Raw genomic sequence first — 25872 nt, forward strand, 5'->3', positions numbered from 1 at the left:
ACCAGGTACTTCTTCCACAGCTCCAGGAGCTTAGAAATGTCTGTGGTGACTCCAGGCCCATCCCTCCTTGTGAGCACCCTGCTTAAGTTCTGTTATGCAGCACAGCAGGGACTGGGAGGATGTCACAACTGCTGGGTGACACCCCAACCTCACCCGAGGTCTGGCTACACCAGGGGACGTGAGGACTGGAAAGTGGCAACTGTAGCACCAAAAATGCTTCCGTGGAGGCAGCCAGGGAGTCTCAGACTGATAAATAACACATCTGTTCTCTGCAAATGAACAAAAATTGGCATAAGGAGTAGGAAACTGGCATCATTAGAGGATAGATGGATAAATATGACATACTGGAGAAGAGGTGACACAGTTCTCTTAAAGTGAATTCCAGCTGAGAGAGGTCACCTGTATTACACCAAGCAGATCCTTTGATGAATGAGGTCAGTAGAGAAGTGACAAAATCTGCTAATAATACTGAATTATTCTGGATTCTTTGGATGAACACTACACGTTTCAGGCCTTTCAGGATCTGAAACAACAGCTGGTGTCAGGGAAGTGACGCATATGCAGAAGCCAAACCCTGCCTCATGTCTAAAGTGATGGGCTCTGAGACGTGGAGCTCTGACAGTCCATGAAAACATCTCCTTGGCACTCAGCGAAGGTCAAACCTGCAGAGGTTCTCTCTAAAAACTGATAGGAGGGAGTAGGAAAAGGTAGAGGCAACAGCAGGGGTGCCACTGTTCCCAGGTCAGTCCTGGCCTGTGTGTGGTCCTGGGCCCCATAACCCAAGAATACAGCAGATCCAGAAAATGAGCAGAGAAGGATGACAGGATGGTCAAAGGCTTCTGCACATGGTGTGCATGATGGATCAGAGCTCTTTGGCATGGAAATGAAACAACTGGGGTCACAGGACAGAGATCTGTGTGGCAGGGGGAGGTTAGAGAGAGACTGGTAGATTTGGGGTAAACATGAGGAGGTGACTCAGTGCAGAGCAGCCCTCCTGCCATGGGCCGCTGCAGGTGCTGCATGGTTTAGGAACAAGACTGAACAAATCCACAGAAAGGAATCCATCATGCACTGCTAAATACAGAAAGGCAGGAAGAGCCTTGCAAGTATTTAGAGGCAGGAATTGTGTTGAGGGAAATGTTGCTACAGATAGGTACAAGGAGACGACCAAAGACTGGGCAGTGGGTGAAACAGACCATTCTCACCACAGCAGCTGTCCATGTGGAAGGGGATACTGCTCCCAGATACATCATGCAGTCAGCATGTTTTCGTTTGGCAAGACATTCCCAGGCTGGAATCATTGTTCTTCCAGCAGCCCCTCATCTGCACACCAAATACATTCCATACTGGTTGCTCCATAATACTTAGGACCCTGCAAGCTTCAGTCATCCCTTCCAGATATCCCAGCTCCTATCAGGCTGGAAGGAAATGGCATGCCCACCCATCCCAGCTTGCTGCCAGGCGCTATGGAGAGGGCTAGCATTGAAGAGATGCTCTGAACAAGATGCTCTGCAGCCTCCTCTCACCCCAGCCTGCTGCAATATGTTGCACAGAGGTAGCAAGTGCCAAAGACAGGTGGTAAATTGGGGAAAAGTGAGGAGGAACCTGGAAGAACATGGCCCACACCAGGTCCCATATATGATGTGACACGTCGCTCCTCCCAAGCATCACAAACTAGGACATTTCTGCGTCAAAATTCACACACACAATGCAGACCCGGGGTTTGTAGGTGTGTTCAGGCCATTTGGACCCTGCCTGTCCAGATATGAGGGATATGCCTGAAGCATGTATATTTACCACATGGAGCAAATTCTTGCAGACACTTTCTGCAGTTCCCCAACTTTTCTGTCAAAAGAAATCATGATGCAGTTGGTAATATGACTGAAACCACGCTAATTGACCAAAAGAAGAAATGACAACTTGCTGACAGACATCTGCCAGCTTGAAGCCAGACACATTGGTCATTGCCTCACCCATGCCGAGCACCTCTTCTTCCTCTGCTCTCAGCGCTGACAGCCTTCTCTGCACATCCGTGACCCTGAGCATCATAACTGCTCTCTGGTGTGATCTGTTATTTCATTAACACATAACGAGGTGTGGAAAGCCGTGGGGAGCTTAATTTCCACAAACCCAGGAAACAAGCCAGCAAGAGAGCTGGGTGACAGATAGGAGAAAAAAATTACTTCAGGACTGACACCAGAGAGTGAGAAACACATCTTTCACTGACAAATGCAGGTATGAGTTTAAGGGAAATTTCCAAAGAGCCACTATGTAAAATCTTTGCTGGTGTGTTGTGGGTTTTTTTTTGTTTGGTTTGGGTTTTGTGGCTTTTTGTTTGTTTGTTTGTTTGATTGATTGATTGATTGATTGATTGATTGATTGCTTTTGAGGTTTTTTTGTTTGGTTGGGGTTTTGTTTGTTCTTTTGTTTTGGTATTTTTCCATAAAGTTTTGCGTGGGCTCAAGCCCTGGAGACCTGGAGCCATACTCGGTGCCTGTGGGGACAGGGCAGCCAAGCTGAAGGAAGACTCTTTACACCTGCCCTCAGTATTGCCCCAGCAAAATCAGGCAGGGAAACCTCATGACAGATGCTGGCTTGGTGGCAACAGCTGTATTATACCATGCAAACCTCATGGCCACCTGCTTCCACACTCTGCCCAGCCAGGTTGATGCTTTCAGGGCTCCAGCCATAGCACAGATTCAGCCCCTTCATTGCTGTCCCTCTGATGGGGAGGGCATGGAGAAACATCTCCATCCATGGGGGTATTATTTGCCCCTACCAGGGAGCTTGACCCTGCAAGGGCACAACAGTGTCCAAGTAGGATAAGATGCCTGAATTTCTCCTTTGAACAAAAAAAGAAAGTGGGACCAGCTGGGAGAGCACGGATCTGAACTCTATAGCAAATGGTAAAGTGAAATTGATTGGAGCTGCCTGCATTCATCGATTTGAGGCAGAGCAAACTAAGGAGCTGGAACATTTGCAGCTCAATCAGAGCGACGTGACAGTTGAAGGCCTGTGCTCTGGGGATGGCAGGGGACCTGTGCACCCCAGGAGACTGTTAATGGTGGGTTTGATTAATCCAGCTGCAATGGCCATGTTCACACAGCTGAGTCCTTGTCCAGACACTCACTAGCTTTACATTGCCTAGGAGTGTGAACTGCCCCTGGCATCCTCTTTATATCTTTTAATAGGCCTGTCATCAACCATCAGGAAGATGGGTATGGGACAAGAGCAAAACAGGGGCCATTCCCCCCATGCAGATGGAAACAATTGGTTGGTTTTGCCACCAACCCAGCCCCACGTCTTTGAAAGGGCTGGAAGGCTGAAAATTAAGGTGAATTCAGACAGGAGTGCCAGACACGGAAAGGTGAGGGCCAGGCAGGCTGCTTGTTTTCTGCCTGCTCAGCATCACAAAGCTGGGTTAAGAGGTGGCTGTGCGCAGGCTATAAATCCCTGCTGCGGGAGGAGACTCTCAGTCATGGTGCAAAGGCAGAGGGAGAGCTTGTGCTGGCAGCTGGAATGAAGCAGGACTCACACAAACATGTGGCAGCATTTATGTGAGGCTGCAGGGTGGCTGACTCTCTCCTGGAACACTTTTATCACTTTTATCCCATCTTCAGCTGGGTCCTGGACCAGAAAGGAAAGGGCTGAAGAGGCTGCTCCAGGCTTTGTGCTCCCTGGAGGTCAGACAGGACAGCTTTGGTGAATCCCTCTCCATATATTTTGGGGACCATTTTCCTTGATCTCTAAACATTGGAGCTGGGCAAGGGGATCCCAAAACATAACCAAGCAGAAAATCAGTCTGTTTTGGCCTTTTTGCCTGCCCCACATAACACTTGCAGACTGGAAAATGTCCTTTGAAGCTTGGGCTTTAGAAGAACCAGGACCATCTCATGCACTGTTATGGGTTCATAAAGTCTTTCCAGAGGATCACGTATGAACATTCATGTCAAGAAATACTTGAGTTGTTCTCCTTCAGGCCTTGGTGCAGGTCTCATGAGCTAGAAGAGGATGGGGAGGTGAATGGTGGGGAGAGAGCCATGCCAGATTGCTTGCAGCTGTCTTCCAGCTCAGATGTGCTACCCTTCACTCCCAAATCCCACCTAAACTTTCACCTCCAAAATTATCCCAGCCCCAGGACACTTCCTTGGCATCATCTTGCTCCAGCATTCTGCACTGCCCTGTCAGTGCCTGTGGGTATGGGAACATGGGATACTGTGCTAGATGGAATGAAGTCACTCTGATTTGCTTAGGAAGGAAGGGAGGCTTTCAGCAGCAGAGCAAATTGTAAGCTGAATTTATGGCCTCAGAATATTCAGAGATGACAGTGCTGGCTTGAGTCAGTGCAGTGTTTCCTATCACCAGTAAAACACAGAGCACCTTGTGCACCTTGCAAGATGGGTATCTATCCTGCCTTTCTGTGCACCAGTGCCACTCCTGAAGCTGTTTTCGGGATGTGAGACCAAAAGAGGAGGCCATGGGGGTCATTCTGCTTTCCATCTGCCTCACTGAGACCAGGAGAGGTGGCCAGGGACTGCCCCAGTGAGGGAACAGCTGGAGAGGCCACTCAAGTGGCACAACACCTGAGACAGCCATGCAGTGATGAATTACTCTTGTTCCTGTGCCAGCCGGAAGATTTATGTTTGTACCACAGAATGACAACATCTGGGCCCAGCAGCACTCTCTCTCTCTGGCTGCACAGGCATTTCAACATTGCAGGCATCTTTAAAATCCCACTGAGTGCAACCCACAGGCATCAGAGGGCTTGAAGAAAAGCCTCTTCTGAGGGACAGAGGAGGGTGGGAAAAGCCAAGGGACCTGCCTGGAGCAGCCATCCCACCCAGATGCTGAGCAGAGCCTTAGGACATCCGGTCAGCTAGCAGGCAGAGGATCCCCCAAAGCCCCCCCAGGCTCATCTCTTTTCCTACACACTGAGTGAACATGTCTTGGCAGGTCCTGACCCTGTCGGTCAGACTGGCAGCAGCTGTGAACAAAATCATACCGCAGTGGACTGTTGGGGCCCTGACAACCTGGCATGATTTCATTAGGAGTGGTCATATCCAAGTCCTCCTGGGGAAGACAGCCCTTAGGTAAGAAGCTGTGCTGGGATGGGGCCACCACCAAAAGTGATGGGTGGCGTCAGCTTCATTCCTCCTCTTCTGCACCAGCCAGGCCTCCGCTGCTTATCTCCATGTCCACTCACCACCTCCCAGCTCACTTCCATGTTTGGCCAACTCCTCTTTATCGCTGCAGCATTTATCTCAGTCATGCCCGTTCAGCAGTTGAGATCATTGTTATTTGGCCTGCAGAAAAGTCTGCTGAGCATCCCAAGCACGAGCCCCACTGCCTTCTCCCTGCACCATGCATACCATGTGAGCAGCACCCAGCACACACCATGCAAATGTGAGCTCTGCACCAGGCCAGGTCAGGAACCGGGATCAAGACCATTGTGGACACCAGCCTTAGGGGTTCCATTCTGCCTGTCCATGCAAGTGCCCAAGGAGGAATCCTCTGGTCACTGCATGTGTCTCTGTAGGTTCTCCATCCCCACCAGGCATGGGCAGCACATCCTGCCAGTGGTGGTCCACATCTCCAAACCATCCCACCTTCTCCCTTGGGTGCTTCTTCCCCACCAGAGCTGTGCTGACCCACATCTGCAGCAGTTGTGCAAGACTATGTGTGAGAGCAGGCCAGCATGGAGCTGTGCTCATCCTTTAACAGGTGATACAGCGTAGCTCAGTGGCACTGCGACACCACCAGCCCAGTGTGGAGGAAATCACCTCAACCAGGCACAAGGCAGCACAAGGACCTGTACCTCCACAAGGTTATACCTTGAGATTCAGAGACTGTAATGACTCCACCTCTGTGGCTCAGCAGCCCCTGTCCTGCAGATGTCTGGGTGGTCAGATCTCTCTCCACAGTGCAGCCAAGGTGCTGGTGATGGTGTTAAACTCTCTGGATATAGGAGGAGACGTGTATCTGGTAACAGTGGCACTGCACCCACTTTAGTTCCATCATGAGGACACAGATGGTGTCGGGACATAGATGAGTAAGAGCAGTGTCCCTGCAGCACTATGGGAGAGACAGACTGGGATCCTTGGAGGGCAGAAAACAGAGGGAGAAGAACAGCACTGGGATGGGAGGGCAGTAACAAAAACCCATGTGGATGCCCAGATCATGCAGATACCATCAAAGAGCCTCTCCTTCACCACCTCCTGATCAGCCAGGTTTGGTTTGTGGAGAGCATCTCCCGCTGCAAAGGTTCCCACCATTGCTGAGGGACCAGCCTGCACATCAGTGATGAGGGCAAGTCATCAGTAAAGAGGCTGAGGGAAGAACAAGGTGGGCATAGAGAAAGGGGAACACAAAAGGCCGTTCTGTCTTCCTCCACCACTCTGAACTCTTTTGGGTTGGATACAAGCAAGAGGAGATGATCAAGATGGCAAGGGTAATTACTTCATGGAGTAATCAAAGTGTACAGGGACTTCCACTGGCTTGTCCCGAGTCTTAGGAAGACTCGTAAGATTTAGGATTCACCAGCTGCAGCAGATAAAAAGGGACAGATATGCTGCAGGGACATAGACCTGCCCAGCTTGGGCAGCATGGTTGCAGACTTCCACTTCTTCCAGCACACTCTCACATGCAAACAAAACTCCAGAGGTGCCTGTAGATGATGCCAAGTGACGAGCTCTCTGTGCAGCAGGAGCAAAGGGTTCTGTGACTACCTTTTCCCGTGCGGCACCACAGAGGTGTGTGAGTCACCTGGGCCATCCCAGTGCCTTGAAGTGCCCTGATTGCTCTAAAAATACTTGAAACAAATAAATGCTTTTGATCCCAGCTGTTGTGAATTCTTTGCATAGCTGCGAAAAATAACAGCCCCTTCAATACCTAGAGCACTGTAAAAATCAGCAACAGAAGTGACAGCAAACAGTCATTTACTATTAATGTGTGTTTCACCAGGAAGAAACAGGAGCCACTGCATAGACTGATACCTGCCACTGTTTTGGGTCACAAAGTCAACTTCATCATTAGCCCCTCATTTTCTACTTCATCTGTAGATACTGCCCTGGCGTGCCCAGTTGTTAATCATAGAATCCCAGACTGGTTTGGGTTGGAAGGCACCTTAAAGCTCACCCAGTTCCAACCCCTGCCACGGGCAGGGACACCTTCCACTAGAGCAGCTTGCTTCAAGCTGGTGTCCAACCTGGCCTTGAACACTGCCAGGGATGGGGCAGCCACAGCTTCTCTGGGCACCCTGTGCCAGTGCCTCAGCACCCTCACAAGTAAATGCCGCAGCAAAGAGAAATTATTCCCTGAGAAACACGCAGAGTGGTGAGAGGTGGGAATACACCTGGGGTTCGGGCATGGTGAGAGTTGGGGTAACACACAGGTTGAGGGAAGGGTCAGGGCAAGAGCTGAAGGGTATGGCTGGAAGCAGGGACATGGTCAGAATCACAGTCTGCAGTTGAGCCAAGGCCAGAGGAGGGGAGTCAGGGTTAGGAGTGGGGTCAGGGAGGGTTAAAACCAAGGTAAGGTGGGGGTCAGGATGAGACACAGGATTGGGTTTGGGGCTGGGACCAGCGAAGGAGGTGAGATGGGCTTAGAGGTGGGGCCAGGCCAGGGTGAGGGGCGTGGGGAGCGCCATCCTCACGGGCCGTGCTAGGGCGCAGCAAGCCTGAGCTCGCGAAGGGCTGAACGGGCCGGGGCGAGGCCGGAGACAGCGGCGGGGCGCCGGCCACCCTACCCCCCTCCGGTCACGTGCTCCGCGCCCTCAGCGCTAAGGGCTGTTTCTGCAGTGAAGCTGGCGGGAGCCTCGGTAGCGCGCCGTGATCGTATAGTGGTTAGTACTCTGCGTTGTGGCCGCAGCAACCTCGGTTCGAATCCGAGTCACGGCATCGCCCCAGCGGTACCACGGCAGAAGGGCTCGTGTTTTGCCATTCCGCCCCTTGGCTTCATCTGTATTAGTTTTATATATTCTTTTAGCTTCCCGTGCGCCGTTACCTCTCCACCCACCGCCTTACAAAGCCCCGGGCTGGGCAGCACAGCACAGCGCCCCGCCAGGAACCCAAAAAAACCTAAACAGTGAAATATTGGCACGACGTGGAAAAAGAAAATGATGAATCCGGTCGTCGGGGAGCAGAAGGAAAAAGCAGAAGCCCCCTTGCCGTGGTACCGCTGGGGCGATGCCGTGACTCGGATTCGAACCGAGGTTGCTGCGGCCACAACGCAGAGTACTAACCACTATACGATCACGGCGCGCTACCGGGGCTGTGGGTTAACTATTTGCCCAGGCGGCTTTTACTGCTGATGGTGCGCAGCACGTGGCCCGTGTACATGTGGGTGATACTAGATGTGCTTCGGGGGCTGCTGCGTGTCACCAGTGCGGTGACGGGCGCGGGCAACCCTGAGCACCCTTGCTATACACCGAAGCCAGACCAGCGTCCTCTGAACCGAATCCTGCTGGCCCCGTATCACCTCACCGCTCCCCGGGCAGGGAAACCCCGGGTGCCCGCACGTGGGGATTCGCCTCCCCCTGTCCCGCGTGGAAAAACTGTTTCCAGCGCACGCCAGCAGGCAATGATTCCACCTGTTTTCCGTTCCCTGCTGTGCAGGGCTGGGGGATACCACTTTGGAGTCTGCCTGTGCCTGACTCTTTTCCAGGGAAGCATTTCTCAGTGGAGTAAAGGCTGGATACGTGGGGGTGAAAGTACCCAGCGCAGACTCTTCTGGGAGGCAAGGTCACCCCGCTGGGGTCCCTCCCAGGCACTTGTGGGCACCCGGGTGTAGGACCTGGGAGGAGCTGGGGCAGCCCCAGCCCCAGAATGCCCAGCCCAGCTCTTTGGACCGAGCTGTTAATCGGTAACCGGGCGTGGGGACAGACGCTGTGTGGCCAGTGCGGCTGGCGGGTGAGCACAGGAGCGCGGCGGGTGCTGGGGTGGCAGTAGCCATGGGGCTCGGGGCAGCCGTTAGGCCATGGGGTGCAGGAGGGCATGGGGCAGGAGGACACAGGCGGTGTGAGGGCATGGGGTGCAGGGAGGCAGCGGGGAGGGCAGAAGGGCATGTGACCACATGGCATGACAAGGCTGTGGGGGTAAGGATGCAAGACGTGGGGGCATAGGGGGCACCCGCCTGCTGCCCCACTGATTGCCTGCCTGTTCATGTGGCCCCACTCCTTAAGTGGATGGCAGCGTTAAGAGGCTTCACCAGAACAGAAGCCAGCTGAGCCACTGGGGAGGGGAGGAAGTGCCATTGGGGGGTCACAGTGGTGGCATCAGCATGTAGGGCACTGAGCCTGGGAGGAATGGAGAGAGCCAGGAGCCTTGGGGTTCCTGGGGGAGTCACTGAGCACTGGGGGTGCCAGCAGGGTCACTAAGCCCAGAGGGATCTCTAGGTGTTCCTGAAATGGTGGGCCTGGGAAGAGGGGTCCTCTTGTTCCCTGCCAGGCTCCTGGTGAGGGGTCCCTGAGCCCTGGGGGACACTGGGGGTGCTGGAGGCTCTGGTCTGGGGTCCTGGGTTCCTACCATGGCCTTGGATCCTGCCCTGCTGCTGAGGAGCCATCAGACTTATTAGCAGCTGGGGAACGTGCTGGGGGCCAGCATGCCTCAGTGCTCCCCATGGAACCAACCGCTACCTTGAGCTGTTGTGAGGTCCCAAGCTGAGGGGGATGTTCTCCAAAACTCACCTCCATTCGTTGCATTCAGGGCTGGGACAGTCCCTTCAGTGAACCCTAATTTTCACACTGGAGGAAGCAGGCGATGACGCTGCCTTCTCCATCTTCTCCATGCAGACCTCTATGGCTCTCCTCCAAAGCAAGGACAACTCCTTACTCCCTCTGCCCTCACACACAAATGATTCTACAGTCGATCGCTACCTTCTCTGCAACTTGTTTGCTCTTCCCTCATCTTTCTTCAGGTAGAGGAACCTGGAGGGAGCCCAGGTGGTGTGCTCCCAGAGTTCCTGCTCTGGCATGACACTGGTTCTTCTGCCTGTGCTGGGCTAGTTCTCCCTGTATAATTCTCCTCAAGGACCAGTCCCCATGCAAACTACCACTTACTGCTCCCCATTCCTGCTGCACTGTATTAGTTACGAACATGAAAAGACCTTCTTCCTTATCCTTATCATTCCTTATCTTCATCCTTATCCTTCCTTACCCTTGTCCTAGCCTTCCTTCTCCTTCTCCTTCTTCCTTATTCCATTTGAGATCCTCAGAGCAGTGAGAAGGGCGCGCAGCAACCTCACTGCCCTGAACTTCAAGAGAGCAGACTTTGGCCTCGTCAGGAACCTGCTCAGTAAGGTTCCATGGGATAAAGCCCTAGAGGGCAGGAGGTCAAACTCAGAAGGAAAAAAGGAGCTTACAGAAGGTGGAAGTGAGGACATGTGCCCTGGTGGAATTCTGGTGTCCTCAACATAAGAAGGACGTGGAGCTGTTGCAGCAAGTCCAGAGGAGGCCATGAGGATGATCAGAGGCTGGAGCACCTCCTGTATGAGGATAGGCTGAGAAAGTTGGGGCTGTTCAGCCTGGAGAAGAGAAGCTGCGTGGAGACCTCAGAGCAGCCTTCCAGTATCTGAAGGGGGCTACAAGGATGCTGGAGAGGGACTCTTCATCAGGAACTGTAGCAACAGAACAAGGGGTGATGAGTTCAAACTGAAACAGGAGATTTAGGTTAGATATAAGGAAGAAGCTCTTCCCTGTGAGGGTGCTGAGGCGCTGGCACAGGGTGCCCAGAGAAGCTGTGGCTGCCCCATCCCTGGCAGTGTTCAAGGCCAAGTTGGACACAGGGGCTTGGAGCAAGCTGCTCTGGTGGAAGGTGTCCCTGCCTGTGGCAGGGGTTGGGGCTGGGTGAGCTTTAAGGTGCCTTCCAACCCAGACCAGTCTGGGGTTCTATGATGTTACTCAGTTGCACCCAGTGAGGGATGCAGCCAGATTTATTTTTTGCAGAATCTCACTGGAAGGGTTGCTCATAAAGGCTGGTAGCCACTACCACCATCTTGGAGGAGCAGTACCAGCTCTTCCTGCTGCAACGTCCTCTCCTGTAATTCCTTGGAGACATGGAAGAGCAAACCTTCCAAGAGAGGAGAACAAGGGAGTCAGTATTTCCTCCCCACAGCTTGAGGATCCTATGGGATGGTCCCTTGATGTGCTGGTACAAAAACTACTCTTAAATCTCTACTGCAAAGGGTGTTTTTCTCCTGGGGACCTGGAACTCGAAATCAGTGTTGGACATGCATGCTTCCAGAGGTGATCCTGTCTTTCTCTTCCTAGCCAGCATTGTTCCCCTGCAGTGCTGTTTCTCTAATGCATTGAAGCTGCTGCACTTCTGGAGATGGAAGAAAACCGGATAACCCTGGACAGCCTTGGGAAGGGCTCAGATAACCCAGCTTTCAGCTCCGTGGTAAGTCCTCCTTTCCCCTACGTGTGGTACAGGAGCTGCTCAGGGTGCTCCAGCTAATGATGTTTTCCAGGGGGAGGGCAGACTGTGTGAGGGATGTGACGGTCCATGTGGTGGAACCAAAGAGGAGAGGAGAGGAGAAGGGAAAGGGAGATTCTCCTCCTACTGCAGGTAGGATAACCCCTGGAGATGCATCTGTGTAGGGTGTTTCCAGTGGTCATAGCAAGTCTGCAGTCCTTGGGCCAGTGATTCCCCTGATCACAGAGCAGAGCAGGGTGGTATTGACCACATAGCAGGGATAGTGCCTGATGACTCCATATGGCTTTGTAGGGTGCAGTCAGCAGTGCAGCCACCCAGCAGAAACCTTCACTCATTGTGCCCAGGGTGTTGTGTGTGTGGTGGGGTCTCCCTTGCCACAGGCAGCCAGCTCCCTCCTCCTGGGAGCAGGCAGTAAAGTTGCTGGAGGCCATGGCACACCTATCAACCATGCTGCTGCCACAAGCACCCTCTAGTTATGACCTGGCTCTGTTGAGTTGGACTGGGTTCACCTTCAGGTTCCATCTCCTGTGCCTCTCAAGTCTCTGGCATGTGACTCTCCCCAGGAAGGCTGTGCAGCCAGCTTGCAAGGCAAAGCGCTTCTGCAAGGCTTATGCCAAGGTGTTGAGAAGGGTCGTCCTGGCGTTCCTTGGAGTAGGTGAGGACTTCCCAGTGCTGAGACCCCATCTCCACATCCCTTTGGCTGGCCATGTCCCCAGCCTCCAAGAACTGGGCATGGCCGCCCATGTGGAGGTTGTATCTGCTCTCACCCCATGGCCTGCCCCCTCCTCAGTCACCACTCCTGTCCAGGAGGGCTACCTGCTCCTCACTATCCGCCTTCCCTTTACCCACCTACCCAAAGGGTTTGCAATGCCTGTTCTGGTTGCTCCATGTGCCCCTAGACAGCTGAGGTGCTGTCACCAGTGAGCCCGTCTGCTGGGTTGGTGCTCCCTAAGTCCTCCTTCTGCACAGATGGGAGCCTCAGGGAAACTAACCCCATTGTTGGCCCTGGTTAGTGTTATGAATCCATGATCTTATGGGCCTGATATTTCTGACCTCCTATGTGCCTTCTCCAGCCTACCTGTGCTACTTTATCGCGGCCTGCTGGTTCAACTTCCAGCGAGCCCTTCCGTTGGTTGTGATGACTGCTGTGGTTGTCTTCTTCATCTGCTGGAGCCTCTTCAAGAAGCACTGTGGGGCAAAGGTGCTGCTGCTCCTCAGCCCTATTTGGAAATGCTTCAGAAAGTCCTGCCTATGGCTGAAATGGTGAGTCAGGAAAAGGCAGGGCCAGATCCCTCCCAGTACCAGGTCCCCTCTCCCATGGCTGCCCTGACAACACAACCAGCAGCTGGGGGCTCTGGACAGATGCCCTAGTCCTGTGCGAGCACCTCATGAATGATGAGGAATGGCCAAGCCTGGGAACCACTTAAAAAACATGGCAGAAACATCCTGCTACTCTACCTCAGCAGCATGATGGCTGTTCATAGCCCCTGTTTGTGTCTGAGCCCCAGGTTTCTTCAGATGCATGGACCTCACAGTGGCTCCTCCCACACAATTAGCTTCTGCCCTTCATGAGCTTCTCTTCCCATGGGGACATCCTCTCTGTGATGGTCTGGGAATTTCCTTTGCAGGCTGCTATGGGTGGCTCTCCTGGGAGGCCTGATCATATGGCTGGCTTTGGACACTGCCAGAAATCCAGAGCAACTCATCTCACTGGCCGGCTTCTGCTTCCTGGTGCTGTTCCTGTTTGCCTGCTCCAAGCACCACAGCGCAGTATGTGCTTCAGATGTTTCTTGCCCATTGGTGCTCTCACAGCATGTGGCCTCCCAGTACTGGGAAAAATGTGCTTCTCTCCCACTGGCATCCCCTTATGGCCCATCACTGGAGCTCCCTGGAGGAAGCAGAATCCAGCAGGGCTCCTGGGCAGATCTGGATCAGCATGGGAGCTAAGCTGGGTGGATGGAACCAGCCCCAAAGCCACCCACTGCTCTTTTCCCACTGCTCATCACTGTGCTCCCTCATGGTGCCTCTATCGCGTTTTCCATCATGTCTCTCATACCTGGGTCAGATGCAGACCCAGCACTAGGCTCATGCCTGAATTTCAGATGTCTGTGGGTGGAGGGTGGGCCAGAGCTCCAGGTGACTTGGGCAGAAGTGATTGAAGTCCCAGTGGTTTCCAAACCAACCTGCTTCAATGTTTTTTGGGCATCTGTTGCCTCCAAAGGATTAATGAACAGGAAGTTTTGATCCAGCAGGTCTGTACTAGCTGTCAAACCATCAGAAGGTCTCTGTGCCTTTCCCCTCCTGGGTAAGCCTGGCAGATTATAGTCCACCAGCCAGTTTCTGAGTCCCACCAACTCATCTTCTTCTAAACCCAAACTCTGTTTGTGGATTACTGTTCCAATTTCTTTATTAGTATCCCCATGACATTCATGCAGGTGTTTGCCATATGCAGCTGTCAAAGGGGCAGGAAGCTAAGAAAGGGGAGTCTGTAGGCTTCACTAATGTCTCAGTCCCTGTTCTGCTCTTGGTCCCCAGGTGTCCTGGAGAGCTGTTTCTTGGGGTCTTGGCTTGCAGTTCATATTTGGACTTTTCATCCTCCGAACAACCCCAGGCATCCAAGCTTTCCAGTGGCTGGGTGACCAAATCCAGGTACTGCATGTGCTCACACCACCCCATGCTTGTGCCCTCCATGTAGCCCCCCCTTGGGATGCAAGGACCTGCAAGAAGAGCAGAGGGTGGCATGGGGTGGGGAAGCTGCAGGGACTGCACACTTAGAAGCATTTTTGCTTGGGACTTGAGAAAAATCAGCTATTTCCTGGTTCTCTGCAGCAGCCAGGATCCTTTGGTGCAGTTTCCTATGCAGGCTGCCGCTGTGCCCCAGCACTTGGAGGCAGCCCACCAGTGTCCACAGCTTAGGTTTCAGCAGGTCATTATCTGGTGTGGTGGTGAATTGAGCTATGGGGCTGGGGGGACAGACTCCTGCTAGGTAGATGTGAGATGTCATGGAGAGAGCTAATGGAGATCTCCCTCCTCCCATGTAACTTCTCTACTGCAGTTCTTCCTAGGCTACACCACAGCTGGCTCCAGCTTTGTCTTTGGGAGCACACTTATTGAAGAAGTCTTCGCCTTTCAGGTCAGCTTGGAGTATGGGCTATAGGGAGAGAGAGGCCGAGCCTGGTTCTCTCCTGGTCTGGCTGCCTTGCTGGATCCTGAAGAGCATGGAGCTGAACACAGCCATGTTTACTGCAGTGCTCAACCAGCTCAAGCGTGGGTCTCCCCCAGCTTTGTAAACATTGATGGACCTCCTCAGTGCCATAACGGGTTTGCACTGGTCCCCTGTCCCAGCTGCCAGTCCAAAGTTGTGGCATCCCAATAGTGAGGGCTGGCTATGCAGTACCTTGCCATGCCCATTTCATGGGTCAAAAGGGCTTGGTCCCCAAGTGTACTTAGATGTGTTGCTCAGCTCTCCTTTAACCCTATGCCCCTGGTGTCTTGCCTACAGACTCTGCCCATTGTTGTTTTCTTCAGTTGTGTGATGTCCATCCTCTACTACCTTGGCATCATGCAGTGGCTCATTGTCAAGGTAGGACCTCTCACCTGGCTCTGGGATGGTAGTGGAAAGAAGAACCTGGTGGGTTCTCTGACTACTGTGACCACCTTGAGGGATGTTCCAGGAAAATTGGCATAGTGCTAATCTGGGGTGATTTGTTCTGCCTAAAAGAATAGACACAACCCCTGCCTTTCTTGCATGTCCTCCTGAGAAGGTCCATCCTTGGAGCTGATGTTGCTGCCTGGTCTGTGGACGCTTCCCAAGACCACCTGTGTGCAGCCTGAGGGCCCTGCTTCATGGGGTGGGTGGCAGGGTGCCAGGAGTCTTTGGAAACACAGCAGCCTTGTCTTTCCCCAGATCTCCTGGATCCTTCAGGTCTCAATGGGCACCACTTCCACTGAGACCCTGAGTGTGGCAGGGAACATTTTTGTGGGACAGGTAAGGTCCTGGGCAGGAGATCCAGCTCCTCAGCCCTTGCAGCTGAGCCTGCCCTGGAAGAAGGGTCTTCTCCTCCCTTTCCAGGAGACCTATAGCCCTGCATGTCCCTGTCTCAAGGACAACAGGGCTTTCTCTCTTGCAGACCGAAGCCCCGCTGCTCATCCGCCCATACCTTGCAGATATGACCCATTCAGAAATCCACACTGTGATGACTGGTGGCTTTTCTACAATTGCAGGCAGTGTGATGGGTGCCTACATATCCCTTGGGGTGAGTGCATAAGCAGATGTGTGCCCCATGCTCCCTGCCATGGGGTCCTGACACACAAGAACTGCCCTGGACTTGTGGGTGAGAGAAGACCCCCAGAAGGTGCCCCATGGTTCCTTTCCGTAAGCAGGATGAGGGCAGGGTGCCTCCATGTCCAGCCTCACCTCCGTTGGTCTGTCCAGAACCCTGAGCCCTGCCAGGTAGGAGGCACTGCTGTGGGACCCTCATTGCGTGTCCTTGCACAGTGAGCAGGGGAAATCTTACTGAATCATGGGAAAATTTAGCTTGGAAGGACCCTATGGGGATCTCTGATCCACCCTCATATCCAAATTACGTGATGGCAAAGCCCACAGGGTAGCCCAGAACCTTGTCCAGGTTGGTGGTGAACATCCCATGGAAGGAGGTCCCCCCTCACCTCCCTGAAGTGAGGATTCACAGGAGCCTCGTTTGTGGAGAATACTTTTTCCATATATGCAACTGGAATTTCCCACTGAAACTGTGACATCGATTCTCACTCTTTCCATGGGCATCTCTGAGCAGCATCTTCCCACCATCCCCCCTTTTAAGTAGTTGGGAACAGCTACTACAACCCCCCAGCCCTCTTTTCTCCCAGGTGAACAGGCCTCACTCCCCCAGCATGGCCTTGGTGGTCCTGTGCCCTGACCCCTCCAGGGATGCCCTCTCCAGTTCATCAGCGTCTCAGCCATGGAAACGGTGTCCAGATGTGGCCTCATAGAATCATAGAAAGGTTAGGGTTGGAAAGGATCTTAAGATCACGTAGTTCCAAGCTTCTTAAGATCACGTAGTTCCAAGCTCCCTGCCATGGGCAGGGACACCTCACACTAGACCATGCTGCCCAAGGCTCTGTCCAACCTGGCTTTGAACACTGCCAGGGATGGGGCATTTACCACTTCTTTGGGCAACCTGTGCCAGGGCCTCACTGTCCTCACAGTAAAGAACTTCCCCTGTTTCAGCTTAAACCCGTCACCCCTTGTCCTATTGCTACAGCCTTTAATGAAGAGTCCCTCTCCAGCATTCTTGTAAGCCCCCTTCAGATACTGAAATGCTGCTCTGAGGTCTCCACACAGCTGCTCATTTCCAGGCTGAACAGCCCCAACTTTCAGAAGAAGGCCAGAGAAAGGAAGACTTCCCCCTGATTGTAGAGAGTTGGGCTAGGGATAGGTGGGACAGACTTAACACCTATAAATCCATGGGCCCTGATGGGATGCACCCGTGGGTGTTGAGGGAGCTGCACCCATCATCTTTGAAAAATCATGGAGAATGGGAGAGGTGCCCAATGATTGGAGCAAGGCCAATGTCACTCCCATCTACAGAAAGGGCAAGAGGGAGGAGCCAGGAAACTACCAGCCAGTCAGCCTTACCTCCATCCCTGCAAATGTGATGGAACGGGTCATTCTGCAGTCATCACCAAGCATGTAGAACAGGTCACCAGGAGTAGTCAGCATGGATTCACCAAGGGTAAATCTTGCCTAACCAATCTAATAACCTTCTGTGATGACGTAACAAAATGGGTCGATGAGGGGAGAGCAGTGTATGTCATCTACCTTTCAGCAAGGCTTTTGACACTGTATCCCATGGTATTCTCGTAGGTAAGCTTAGGAAATGTGGGTTAGATGAATGGACAGTGAGGTTGATTGTGTCTGAATGGCAGTGTTCAAAGGGTTGTGATCAGTGGAGTAGAATTCAGTTGGAGGCCTGTAGTGAGTGGTGGTCCCCAGGGAGCAATACTGGGTCTGGTCTTGTTCAACTTGTTTGTCAGTGTCCTGGATGAAGGGCTGGAGTGCACCCTCAGCAAGTTTGCTGATGATACAAAGCTAGGGGAGTGGCTGATACACCTGAAGGCATGCTGCCATTCAGCAGTACCTCCATACGCTGGAGAATTGGGTGGAGAGAAACCTGTTGAGGTTCAGCAAGGGCAAGTGCATGGTCCTGTACCTGAGGAAGAAGAACCCCAAGTACCATCAGAGGCTGGGGCTGACCTACTAGAGCAGTTCAGCTGAGAAGGCCCTGGGAGTGTTGGTAGATGATAAGTTGACCATGAGAAGCAGTGTGCCCTTGAGCCATGAGGGACAAGAGTATCCTGGGGTGCATCAGAAGTGTGGCAGCAGTCAAGGGAGGTTATTCCTCTCCCTCTACTCGACCGTGGTGAGGCCACATCTGGAGTACTGTGTCCACTGCTGGGCTCCTCAGGACAAGAAAGACAAGGAGCAACTGAAGAGGGTCCAGTGGAGGCCACAAGGGTGCTCAGGGGTCTGGAGCATCTCTCTTATGAGGAGATACTGCAGGAGCTGGGCCTGTCTAGAGAAGAACAGGCTGAGAGGTGAACTCATCAATGCAGATCAATGTCTCAAATGTAGGTGCCAGGAGGATGGTGCCTGACTCTTTCCAGGGGTGCCCAGTGACAGGATGAGGAGCAGTGGCCATGAACTAAAACACAACAACTTTCACCTCAACACAAGGAAGAACTTCTTTCCATTGCAGGTGACAGAGCCCTGGCACAGGCTGCCCAGGGGGGTTGTGGAGTCTCTGTTTCTGGAGATACCCCAAATTCACCTGAACATGTTCCTGTGTGACCTGGTCTGTGTGGCCCTGCCTTGGCAGGGGGTTGGACCGGTTGATCTCTAGAAGGCCCTTCCAGCACTAATGATTTTGTGATTCTGTGATTCTCAGCCTGTCTTCATATGGGAGGTGCTCCAGCCCCTGATCATCCTTGTGTCCTCCTCCAGACTTGCTACACAGCAAGCATCTCCATGTCCTTCTTATGCTGAGGACACCAGAACTGCACACAGTGTTCCAAGTTGGGTCTCATGAGAGCAGAGGGGCAGGATCACCTCCTTTGACCTGCTGGTTACACTTCTTTTGGTCATCGGTGCTCTATAGCGAGGAATAAACCTTGCCCTCGATCTGCTGCCTGAGATCCTGCTATTTAAACATTAATTAGTCTACTTAAATGGGTATTCAAGGATAAAAGGTCAGAGAAATGAGACATTGCCATTTGGCAGGCAGGGGAGGTGTGAAACTGTGAACGTGGCCCTTTGTCAGGAGGGAGAAGTTCACAATGTTGCACATGATAGAAAGGGATGAGGAAGGGGCAAGGATGATTATGGTTAGGTCAAACAGCAGGAGAATTTACACCTTCAAGGCCAAGATCACTTCAGTTCCTCCAATGCCTCCATCCAGGTGAGCTGCCATACATGCCATGACCAGCTTACATGGGAAACAGACAATTTTCCCAGAGAAGCCCAAACTGCTGATGCCAGCAATGTGGGGGTTCCCTGGGGTGGCATGTCTTGGGGCACAGCCTCACATGGAGTTGCCTAAGCCCACAGTCTGCACATTGTAGATAGATGCGGCATCACTGATAGCAGCTTCCGTGATGGCTGCACCCTGCGCCCTTGCCATGTCCAAACTCGTCTACCCTGAAGTGGAAGAGTCCAAGTTCAAGGGCAAAGCAAGCATCCGCCTTGCCAAGGGGTGAGTGTGAGGATGGTGGAGTGGGGCTGCACTGTGTGGGGAAGCCATGGGGGCAAATGGGGGGGACAAGTGGACATTCCAGGTGGCCTGAGGTTGGGAGAGCCTGTGGTGTGCTGACATCCACAGACTGGGAGCTGACTTTGCACAGGGAATGCTTGGCCACAAGAGTCAATTGGTTGGTGTTTTTTTCCCATACAGAGAAGAGCAGAACATCCTGGAAGCTGCAAGCAATGGGGCTGCAGCCTCCGTAGGGCTCATAGCCAACATTGCAGCCAACCTCATTGCTTTCTTGGCGGTGCTGGAGTTCATCAATGCTGCTCTGCGCTGGTTTGGCGAGATGGTAGACATCGAAGGGCTCTCCTTCCAGGTATCCCCAAGATGCAGCCCCGTCATCTGGGCTACCAGATCCTACATCCCCCACCCATCCCTACCTTTGCCTCAGTAGGCTGCTGAGACCCTTGTTGGGTGTTTTGCAAATGCTGGCAGCGGGTGTCTGCCCCAAGCCTGGGGCTGTGCAGGTCGTCAGCTCTGAGTTGTTCCCTTCTGGGATCCTTTTCCCAGGTTATCTGCTCCTACGTCCTCATGCCTGTGGCCTTTCTTATGGGGGCAGACTGGGCAGACTCTCCGCTGGTGGCTGAGCTCTTGGGGATGAAGATCTTCCTGAATGAGTTTGTGGCATACCAGCAGCTGGCCACATACAAGAAAAAACGTCTGTCGGGTCTGGAGGAGTGGGATGGGAGCCGGAAGCAGTGGATATCTGTGAGGGGCATCTCCCATCCTGCCAGGCACAGGGCAGGGTGGAACCAGATGAAATGGGGCATGGGACATGGCTGGTCAGGCAGGAGGATGGCTGTTGGGGTGGAAGGGCACTTACGGCCAACTCGATGTGGATGTTCACTATCTGCTGGGTATGGGGTCATCCTAAGGAGTCAGTGAAACTCTTTCCCATTTATCCTTCTCCTTGGTGGGGCAGATCATGGTTCCAGAGGGCCTCCTGTTCCCCTAGCCCAGCCTCTCCCAGGGGCAGGCTGCCTAACATCTGCATTCTTGCTCCCAAAATTAGCTGAAGGAGAAAGGACTGGGATGGGGGACTTATCTCCATTATGTCTGTCTGGGTTGGGAACTATGACAGCTCTGGGGCTGCTCCTGGGCAGAGATGACTGTTCCCTCCTGCTGTGCCCTCCAGGAGCGAGCCGAGAACATCACCACCTTTGCACTCTGTGGATTTGCCAACCTCAGCTCCATTGGGATCATGCTGGGAGGTCTGGGTGAGTGTGGCCCACATCCTGGGTGCCTAGCAATGATGCAGGGCAATCCTGGGACCAAGGACTCAACTGGGGCAGAAAGAATTTGCTGCCCTCAACCCTCCATGTTCAGTATCTGCCAGCACAGATATAAGAAACAGGATTTGCATGAGGTTATTAGGGATGATTTTGCACTGCACCCATGGGCAAAAGCATGTGCATGTCCCACAAGCTCAGGTGCCACCCAGCCATGCGGCAAAGAGCAGAGACTCCAGTGTTGAGAGCATCGAGTGCTCTGGTTGATCACTCATGGGTGCAGAGTGGGCTCAGTGCAGAGTGTGCTGGGTGCTGGCTGTGACTGCCATGCCACCCAGACACCAGCGGTTGAGGTGGGCAGGGTGGTATGTGATAGAGCCAGCTAGGGACCTAGGACACATCCCTATCTTTTCCCAGCCTGGGGTGGAGCCAGAGCAAGGACTTAACTCACCCCAGTCTCTGCTTTGTCCCTGCAGCCTCCATGGTTCCCCAGCGCAAGGGTGATTTGGCATCCATTGTGCTGCGAGCCCTACTCACTGGCACATGTGTCTCCATGCTCAATGCCTGCCTGGCAGGTAAGTCCCTGCCTATTGCCAGTGGGCCAGAATGAACTGGGGACAGGCAAAGACCTATAAATGCAGGTGCAGGTATGCATGTCCTCCTGATGGCTCTGCCAGGGCCTCCAAACCCTTTGCAGGGGCTGCACAGCAGCTGTGCTGGGGCCCTTCAGCCTCATTTGGGCTAGGGATATTTCAAGGACAGCTTCTGGGGCACTGCAAGGGGTTCCCTGGGATCACTGCTGCAACAGTCTTGGGGTGAGGTGGGAGAGTGCATGCAGAGTCCCAGGTACAGGATCTGCAAGCAAGCGTAGGGTGAGGGTATGGGACTGGGGAGCAGGGTCAGGGTGTGGTATGTGCATGCATGGTCCCTCAAGAGCCACAACCAGGAGACTTTGTCCCCCAGGCCTCCTTCATGTGCCAACAGAGGTGGGTGACTGCGTGACCTTCCTCAGCACTGCCAACTTCAGCTCTACCAGCTACGCCATGTATACCTGCTGCAAGCAGCTCTTTGCCAGGTGGGTGTGAAGGGCCCCAGAGCCATACGGTCCTGCCCAGAGACACAGGCAGTGGCCAGCACCTCATCCTGACCATGCTTCTCTCTTTCCAGCTTGGTGCTCGACAGTGGGACGGTCTCCTTCACGGGAGCCTGGGCTGGCCAGACAGAGGGCATGCGGTGCCTGACACAGTGCTGTGGGCACTACAACCACACTACCTGCGAGGGGACAGCCTAGAAATACGCAAACACGGCCTGGAAACACCAGCATCTGCAAAGTCTGGCCCCAAGCCTAAGAAGTGCCCCATCACAAACCTGCAAATTTGGTCTCCCCTGCTCCAGTGATGATTGACAGCTGCATGCACCCTGCAACCAGCACCCTTAGGTGCTAGCCCGCAGACATAAGGGAACTGCTTGCAAATAAATCACGGAAATCCCCACGTACTTGCCCTCAACCCCACTCTGGCCCCGGACCATGGCTGTCCCACACAGCATGAGGTGCTTTGCTCAGGCTGCAGGCTGCAACTACCACAGCCAGCTTTTCCTGCAGCTGTCAGAAGCTGAGCCTCTGCCATGTTCCACCTCAGCTTTCAGGTCTGGCCCAGCCACCCTCTTCTCTCCTGTAGGGTGTGGATGAAAGTAAAAACCATTACTTGAAGACATTTTCCTCCCTCGAGCACAAAGCTACCCCATCCTGCTGTGTTTGGGTGCATCTTTTCCACAGGGACCACAGCAGCAGGGAACAGGCCAGTCCTCACTTTATTGCACCCATTCGCCAATGCAGCCTTGCTATGTACATCATTATTTTACAATGACCCCACAGCAAAGCACCAGGACCCCAGAGCATGCCACACTCCCAGCCCGGTCCCTTCTGGTGCACAGAGCCACCCTTCTGGACATCACTTTGCAGGGTGGCAGTACTGGCACCCAGCACCCTCTTCTAAAGCTCCATGGAAGGTGATGCTCTTCAGCATGATGAAGCACGCAGCTCTGGGGCTCTTTGCAAGCCTTGCTGTCCATTGCCACGCTCTGGTGGCTGCTGCACACCTGAGTGAGCTGATGGGCGCAAGGGAGGCTTGATGTGATGCAGGGTGCTTTACTTTCCAGCATGAGCACCACTGCTTGTCCATCACTGCCTCCTGATGCAGGGCAGTGGGACCTGGAACAAGTGCTGCTAGCTGCCACTGGAAGAAGGCATGTGCCAAGCGGGGGTGATGCCAAGTGAGCATGACCAGGTTGTGCAATGGAGCTGAGCAGGGTGTATGGGGTCTGCATATGGCAGGTGGGCAAGGAGGGGTGAGTCCTATAGGCTGGATATCCACATATACCTGGCATGGATGGGAGGTGCCCCTTCACCCCTCTCCTGGGTGCCCCGTGTGAGGTAGAGCAACATTACTGTGGTGCTGGGCAGCACCTGTAGCAGCACTGCTGCCCCCAGCATCCGCCCAGCAAGGGGGTGGAAGGCTGACCCCAGGGTGCAGGGGTTCAAAATCCCATCCCTGTGACCTGCCAGTACTGATGCCAGTGCCCTGTCACAGGCCTGGACCCCAGAGCCCCACACAATGCCAGCAGGAGCCCTACAGGTCATACTAAACCCCTCCACAGCATAACCTTGGCAATCACAGTGTGCTGCTGGGCTTCACATCCTTCACATAGAGCACTGGGAGGGCTTGGCCCGGTTGCTTTATGGAGGACAGAAACAGGCATATGAGGTGCTGGGAGCCGGGAGAGCAGCCCAGGCTCCCAGTTTGCTCAGGGGAGCCAGGCAGGGGGCATAGCGCTTGCAAAGCCCAAGGGAGCAGGTGTAACAGCCCCTGCCTTAAGGCGAGGAAACAGAGTCGGGAGAGGAATGTGAGCCTGAGCATGGAGGAGCTCCACCACCAGCAGCAGCTCTTGTAAAGAGGTATTGGGAAGGGGTCCACACTGCCCAAGGCTCACATTCTCCCCATGACTCCCACTACCACACACCACACAATGCAAGTGCTGCGGGCCAGGGTGGGAGCCAAAGGGAGAAGAGTGGTGGCCACTGCCAGGGTCGCCCCTTCCCAACCTGGCCACATGCTGCCTCCTGGCTGTTTGGATGGGGATCCAGAGCAGGAGGTCCCAGCTACAGCGGTGCTGGCTACTGTAGGCAGCTAGACCTGCTGCTCTCTCCTGACCCAGGTTTGGAGGCTGCTAGGGTCTCCCCTGTTTCTGCTGCTCTTCGAGAACTCTTGGGGCTCACAGAGGCCTTGCGTGTACCCTGGGGACTTGCCAGCCCCTTCTTCTGGAGCTGGGGACTGGACTGCACAGATTTCCTACCCACGGAGGGGCTCTTGGAGCCTTTGGGCTTGGCTGGCTCCAGCGTCTTCAGGCCGAGGATGCTGCAGTAATGGTTACACTGGTGAGCGGTTGTGAATTGCTCCAGCAGAGAGGGGAAGCAACTTTCCTTCAGCCCCTGGTACCTGCAAATACAGTAATCCTCAGCCTCTGCTTCACACCAGGAGATGTCCCACTGGAGCAGAGAGCCGAGGATGGAGCCTGGCTGTGCTCATCACCGTGGCCCTTTGCCACATGAGCAGCGAGAGCTGGGGACAGCCTGGGGGGGACACTCACCCTTTCAGGTTGGTAGCAATCCGCACATTGGTCATCTTCCAGCCCACTCCTGCAATGAAAGGGAGGAGAACCAGTGTCTCCCTGAGAAGAACAGGCACTGGCAGCAAGAGCAGGTCACTGTCCTGGGAGCTGGGCTCCATGGCACATGGGGAAAAAGGCAGAAGGCAAGGCTAGGGCTTTTCCCCCTCCTTTCACAGGTCAGAAGGTAGTGAGGGGTCACAAAAATCAGATGGCAGATGCCTTTACCTTCCATGTCAGTCACAAGGATGTTTCCATTTGTCCACTGATAGACCCAGTGCTGGAAGGTGCAGCATTTGAGTACAATCTCTGAAGTGCCTCGTGCCACCAAGCTGCCATCTCTCTCAGTGACACAGTACTGCTCGCAGGGCGCACCAAGGTCCTCCTCCATTGTGGCATAAGGGATGTTGTTGGCCGGTCGGTATATCAGGTACAGAGGAATTATCCTGCATGGGAGCACAAAGGCAGGTTTAGCATCAGACACACTCTCACTGCAGCAAGTGGAGATTCACACTGGTCTACAACCCTTCGCTTTTGCGCTTCCCCAATGCCCCTTCTGTCTGAGGGTGGGAGAAGAGCACACTGCCCTTTGGGATATCCCCAGCATCCACAAGTAACCCTCTCACCATCCCCCAGGGTGCTCTGCCAGGATGTGAGGCCAATGAAGCTGCAGGACTTACTCGGGCACTGCTCCAAAATCAGGGACAGCTCGTGCCTCAGCGGCAAAGATCTTGCAGTACTCGCGGCTAGAGTTCTGGATTTTACATTCCTGGAGATGCAAACAGAAGAGTCAGGGACCTGTCCTGTCTTGCCTCAACAAATCCCAGGACACCCTGCCTGGCCAGGCATCCCCTGGGAGCACTGCCAGCTGCTTCCCTGCCCTGGTGGTCAAAGGACAAGTGACAGGGAAAGCTCTGAGCAGTTCTGTGTTGTTCAGAGAGAAGAGCTGAAGCCAAGAATAACAAGGACATTGCCAGTCTGCTGGAATGCAGCTCAACCCCTCCGGAGCACTCAAAAGGGGGATGGCAATAAAGAAAGTGGGCACAGACCTGGGGACTGTGGCACAGACAGGGAAGGTGTGGGGGAGACAGGTGGAGGCTGGCCCACAAGGTTGCCCACCTGGATGGTGATATCGTAGTTCTTCTCTATCAGACTGTTCTCATTCTTGGTCCCAAAGACAATGAAATTGTGCACTTTTATTACACAGGTGCAGCCAGACTCAAAGATGGGCTCCAGGCCGTAGATAGCTCTTGCCCGGCAGGCTTTGTGCAGGAAACCGGCACCCACTTCCACGTCTTCGCTTACCACGCGCCCAAAGAGCTTATCTCCCCAGTAGCCTGCATCAGCCAGACCCTTCGCGAACACCATGGGCGTCATCTCAATCTCCTCACCAACTGGCAGAGGGAAGAGCTGGTGAAGGAGGACAACGTGGACACAACCTGCCCCCATCACAGAGCTGGGGGCAAGGGGCTGTCTTGCTGCTGTGCAAGGGGCAGCAGTTGCAGCTTGTCAGCACGAGGCTCTTACCTTCGATCTCTTCCCGCAAGATAAATCCTGACAGCACTACATGGGACAGAAAGCAGAGAGGTGTTAAGGTCCTACCAGGATCCCACCCTGCCCCATGTGCTTCCACACCAAGGGACAGCAAGGAAGATGATATGAATTGCTCATGTATTAGCACATGAAGGCAGAGGCACCTCACAGAGGTGGTGTTATGGGGTGTGCAAGGTTCCCCCCGCTCCGCAAATC

At 53.8% G+C, this 25872-nt stretch overlaps 2 protein-coding genes and 2 non-coding genes across 11 annotated transcripts in view; 2 read left to right on the forward strand and 2 right to left on the reverse strand.

Annotated features, from left to right (window-relative positions):
• Nucleotides 1-7823: 7823 nt before the first annotated feature.
• Nucleotides 7824-7895, forward strand: TRNAH-GUG (transfer RNA histidin (anticodon GUG)). Its single transcript has one exon. It is a non-coding gene; the product is annotated as a tRNA-His (tRNA).
• Nucleotides 7896-8184: 289 nt separating this feature from the next.
• TRNAH-GUG (transfer RNA histidin (anticodon GUG)) lies at nucleotides 8185-8256 on the reverse strand. Its single transcript has one exon. It is a non-coding gene; the product is annotated as a tRNA-His (tRNA).
• Nucleotides 8257-8812: 556 nt separating this feature from the next.
• On the forward strand, nucleotides 8813-22195 carry LOC130606094 (sodium/nucleoside cotransporter 1-like). Of its 6 annotated transcripts, none has more exons than XM_057422093.1 (18): nucleotides 8813-8906; nucleotides 11264-11393; nucleotides 11464-11561; nucleotides 11945-12084; nucleotides 12503-12692; nucleotides 13058-13199; nucleotides 13965-14078; nucleotides 14485-14562; nucleotides 14932-15012; nucleotides 15337-15417; nucleotides 15560-15685; nucleotides 19047-19177; nucleotides 19376-19544; nucleotides 19739-19936; nucleotides 20364-20445; nucleotides 20934-21032; nucleotides 21421-21532; nucleotides 21625-22195. In XM_057422093.1, exons 2-18 carry the CDS (start codon nucleotides 11325-11327, stop codon nucleotides 21746-21748), a joined length of 2034 nt encoding a protein of 677 aa, XP_057278076.1. In that variant the 5' UTR covers nucleotides 8813-8906; nucleotides 11264-11324; the 3' UTR covers nucleotides 21749-22195. The 6 variants fall into 6 exon arrangements, with proteins under 6 accessions (XP_057278076.1, XP_057278078.1, XP_057278077.1 ...); XM_057422095.1 differs by having other exon boundaries at nucleotides 11993-12084; XM_057422094.1 differs by having other exon boundaries at nucleotides 11264-11390.
• Nucleotides 22196-23175: 980 nt separating this feature from the next.
• The window catches only part of ALPK3 (alpha kinase 3), a 34947-nt gene continuing 32250 nt past the window's right edge, over nucleotides 23176-25872 (reverse strand). For all 3 annotated transcript variants that reach the window (XM_057422100.1, XM_057422099.1, XM_057422101.1), the window contains 6 exons: nucleotides 25651-25686; nucleotides 25243-25517; nucleotides 24804-24892; nucleotides 24352-24569; nucleotides 24106-24154; nucleotides 23176-23954 (listed from right to left, as the gene is read on the reverse strand). In XM_057422100.1, coding sequence (XP_057278083.1) covers nucleotides 23633-23954; nucleotides 24106-24154; nucleotides 24352-24569; nucleotides 24804-24892; nucleotides 25243-25517; nucleotides 25651-25686 — 989 coding nt within the window. In that variant the 3' untranslated portion in view covers nucleotides 23176-23632. The remainder of the gene's footprint in view (nucleotides 23955-24105; nucleotides 24155-24351; nucleotides 24570-24803; nucleotides 24893-25242; nucleotides 25518-25650; nucleotides 25687-25872) is intronic.

The sequence above is a fragment of the Pezoporus wallicus genome, unplaced genomic scaffold (assembly GCF_028554395.1).
Source record: "Pezoporus wallicus isolate ANWC-B61680 ecotype Strahan unplaced genomic scaffold, APGP_CSIRO_Pwel_v1 contig_8476, whole genome shotgun sequence".
NCBI classification, from domain to species: domain Eukaryota; kingdom Metazoa; phylum Chordata; class Aves; order Psittaciformes; family Psittacidae; genus Pezoporus; species Pezoporus wallicus.

Bases quoted from the DNA above. Each gene is read 5' to 3' on its own strand.
- LOC130606094 (XM_057422093.1), top strand. From the start codon at position 11,325: ATGGAAGAAAACCGGATAACCCTGGACAGCCTTGGGAAGGGCTCAGAT. The intron at 11,394-11,463 runs GTAAGTCCTCCT...GATGTTTTCCAG, and splicing joins ACCCAGCTTTCAGCTCCGTG to GGGGAGGGCAGACTGTGTGA. The intron at 12,085-12,502 runs GTGAGGACTTCC...TGCCTTCTCCAG, and splicing joins CCTGGCGTTCCTTGGAGTAG to CCTACCTGTGCTACTTTATC.